The sequence below is a fragment of the Trachurus japonicus genome, chromosome 14 (genome assembly GCF_045865225.1).
Source record: "Trachurus japonicus isolate A0001 chromosome 14, Traja_1.0".
NCBI classification, from domain to species: Eukaryota; Metazoa; Chordata; class Actinopteri; order Carangiformes; family Carangidae; genus Trachurus; species Trachurus japonicus.
Window position 1 is genome coordinate 32,524,617 of NC_140920.1, and position 3,722 is coordinate 32,528,338.

Below are 3,722 nucleotides of genomic sequence, written 5' to 3' on the forward strand. Positions count from 1 at the left end.
ACCAGAAACGTTTGTAACAGCACCGGAAAAAGTCGCCAGATTTGTCGCGACTCGCCAGTCGCCTCTTGTCAACAAAAAAAAAGGAGAGGGTTTGGAAAGTCACCAGATTTAGCGAGAAAGTCGCAACACTGTAGCCGACAGCCGGACAGCACGCTGCACGCTGTCCCGAGAGCAGCATTCAAGGAGACCGATTACTCAAACAAAACCAAGATTACACAGTTTATAAAAAACTTTATGTTTTGATTGTAGTTTAAAACAGTTTTTACAGTTTTGACGAGTTAACTCATCAATGGTCGCGAAAGAGTTAAAAACAGTTGCACATAAAACAAAGTAAAGGACATAATCACCAAAAAAGATGTACAATGCAAATTGTAATAAAAGGTGACTCCTCAGCCTTGGCTGGGATGGCTTAGTGTCAGTCGGCAGCACAGATGGTACAAGAGAATGGGCCTGATGGTCTGATCTCTGATCCCATAGATGAGAGAAGTTAGACATCTGGGGAGGATATAGATAAACACATAAACAACACTCTTGATACGAACAATTGTTAATCTTGGCAGGATTGTTGAGAGGAATTGAACAATGGCAGAATGCATTGTTGAGAAGAGACTGAGGCCCAGCTGTGCTAGATGCAGGAGCAGTGTGTTACGAGCCTTCTGAAATGAATCTTTGTCTGTAGAGGCTGACCTGGCTGCTATCATCACACCAATATATGAGGAAATTATTGCCACAGCAGCAAATAAAAACAAAAAATAAATGTAGACCTGATCATAATAATAAGTTATTGGCTCAACCAGCAGAGGTATGTCTGAGCAAACATCAGTCATCTGCAGGTTTTCCAGGTCTTTAAATTGAAAATTTGTCAATAAAACAACTCGAATGAGGACATTTAATAAACTAATGGTCCAAACCACAATTACAGCTAAAGCAGTGTTTTTGATGGTGATGATGGCAGCATGCCTTAGAGGGTAGCACACAGCTACACACCTCTCCAGGGACATCACCACTAGTGTGAGAGGAGAGATGTCATTCATTAGTTTGGTGAACATAATAAGAACACAACACGCAGGATATGTTAGTAGTATTCTACAAGCTGCAAATATATACAGTACCTGGCTAAGTGCCAACAGAGCAGTGTCTGCAAAAAGGAGATTATACAGAAGAATGTAACGTGAGGTCTCTCTAAACACCAGTTTACTCCTCAGGGTGAAAAGCATAATGCTGTTAATGAAGAGAAAGACACAGCATGGCATTCCAATCAGTGTGGAAAACAAGACTCTTTCCAGTAACCCCTGATACTGTTGAACAGACATGTTACTATCACTTATATTGAGACCCTGAGATTGGTTTGCATATGACATTTTAGAAAAACATTTAAGACAAAAAATAAACATGAACCTGTTGATGCAATTAAAACACAATAGCATAACAATTTTTCTGCAGTTTGCAATCCTGAAACAGTGAATACATGTCATCTTTAGAGTACAGGTACCTATTACATTTGCTTGCATATCAGAAAATGATTCATGAATATTTTCCCTGTGCTGACAGTTATCAGGTTAGAGGCCATGGCTAATTTCATTTGAGCAGAACTGTTCTGCAAGTCTTACCTGTCCTCACACACTATATCTTAGCTCAGTTTTCCCGCCCACTTCATGACACTAATGTGGACATCCAGTTGTCTTGTTCATGTCATAATTCTAATTTTGGACACAATAAAATACTATTTGTTGTCTACATGTCTTTTTTTTTTTTGTTCTTTTTTTTTTATTTTATTATTGTTTGCACTGACAGACATACAATCATTTAAAAAAAGGTCAGTTAAAAAAACAAACAAACATGTGAACATCTAAAAAAAAAAATGTGCAGGAAAGATCATGAAGCCTGATGGGCTTATAAGCGACCTCCCCTTTTAAACCTATGAATAACTTTTCTGAAGACTTCACTCCCCCCTCCCCATTGATTCTTGAAGCAAAGTTTTTCATCGATGTAGACACCCAAGAACTTCGCTGATGAAACTTGTGCAAGTACATTGTCATTGATACAAATTTTAGCTTTATCTGCATTGTAATTCTTGTTTTTATTTCTGAAAATAATGAAGTTTGATTTTTTGACATTCAGTGATAACTTGTTTAACTTAAAGCTATTCTTACTATACAAATAGCATTTAGATGATGTGTAAAAAAAAAAAAAAAAAAGTGATAAAAATCCACTTTGTCACCTCCATTTTTGCGAGCTCACGTCAACTCCTGCCGCTGCAAACAACCTCTGCGGGCTGGCAGTGTTTACATGAGCACGTGTGCAGCTATGACGAGAAAAACAATCACGGTTGCAGTGTCCACGCACCCGGTATGTTCACCGTATTTTTGAAACCGTGAACATATATTCCCGGTTGCATGTCCTGTCCACACGCAACCGTGCTTTTGGAACCCTGAAACCGTGGTTTTTTGAAACCGGAGTCCAGGGTGGGGTTTTCGGCCGGGGTTGGTTTCACCAGGTGCGTGTGGACACTGCAACCGCGATTGTTTTTCTCGTTTACGTCATAGCTGCACACGTGCTGATGTAAACACTGCCAGCCCGCAGAGGTTGTTTGCAGCGGCAGGAGTTGACGTGAGCTCGCAAAAATGGAGGTGACAAAGTGGATTTTTATCACTTTTTTTTTTTTTTTTTTTTTTTTTTACATCATCTAAATGCTATTTGTATAGTTTTTCGATGAGAAAAATATAACGAAACGGTCGCCGGGGCGATCCTCTTGTCAGCTCCAAACTCACCCTCAATCACAGACCACAGCTGGTTTTCCACACAGCATCATTTACAGTAACAAGTGACGCTACAGATCAGCGGGGCCGCTGCCGGTGTGTTTTTAAAATTACAGAACTACTTGGCTACAGTAGCGCTGCAGTTTCTTATTCCCCACCTTGTTTGATTGAGAGTTTTTCGGGATGATTTTCATGAATGGACAGGCAATAGCCTATGTCACTGTCAGACCGGGTACGACGGGAGGGGGGGGTCGCATCATGCAGTGATAAAAAGAGCCTATGCGGAGATGAGGAACAAGCCAAAAGCCGAAAATGTATTTGTGACGTCCGTGGTCGATATAAAGTGGATATGTTTCATTCATCCATGTTTTGACAGACAACACAACAGCCAGTGATAATGAGTTGCGCCGCACCGACAGCTCAGCCAGCCAGGTGATGCACACAGCACAACAACACAGCGCAGCAACATGTGCAGGCTGCTGCAGCAGTGCACGTCAAAGGGACACCGCCGAAAATAAAATAAATAGGCTACACGTAGTTTTGAAATTGTTTTTGCGCATGTTTTCATCCATAAAATGACCAAAAATGAACACTATAAGTGGATTTCTTGATAACGAATTATTTAAACATCATTTGTATAGAAATGATTCAGTCCCAAGCCTTTTGATCCATAAGCTGTTTCCACTGTATTTTGATTGGTTAAAACAGCCTTCCACACGTGCATTGCGTCACTAGCGGATTTCACGGTTGCGTGTGTACGGAGTGTTTTTATTACACCACTCGTGTGGACGCGGAGCAAAACTCCGGTTTCAAAAATACCCGGGCTCGTGTGGACTAGGCCTGAGTAGGGTGAAGCAGTACCGGAGTAACCGCAGATTCAGGACCGCAGTTTTAGGACCGTTCGATTTACGTCACAGCGCTTCCTACCAAGTGGAGACTGCCGTTACCTGTGTTAGGGTGAAA

General features: G+C 41.2%; 1 protein-coding gene across 1 annotated transcript; it reads right to left on the reverse strand.

The window, feature by feature from the left end:
• Positions 1–360: 360 nt before the first annotated feature.
• On the reverse strand, positions 361–1,475 carry LOC146975136 (odorant receptor 131-2-like). The gene has a single exon (XM_085796948.1). It carries the CDS (start codon positions 1,473–1,475, stop codon positions 390–392), a length of 1,086 nt encoding a protein of 361 aa, XP_085653074.1. The 3' UTR covers positions 361–389.
• Positions 1,476–3,722: the final 2,247 nt, after the last annotated feature.

Excerpts from the sequence above, each read along its gene's own strand:
- LOC146975136 (XM_085796948.1), bottom strand. The coding sequence starts at position 1,475 with ATGACATGTATTCACTGTTTCAGGATTGCAAACTGCAGAAAAATTGTT.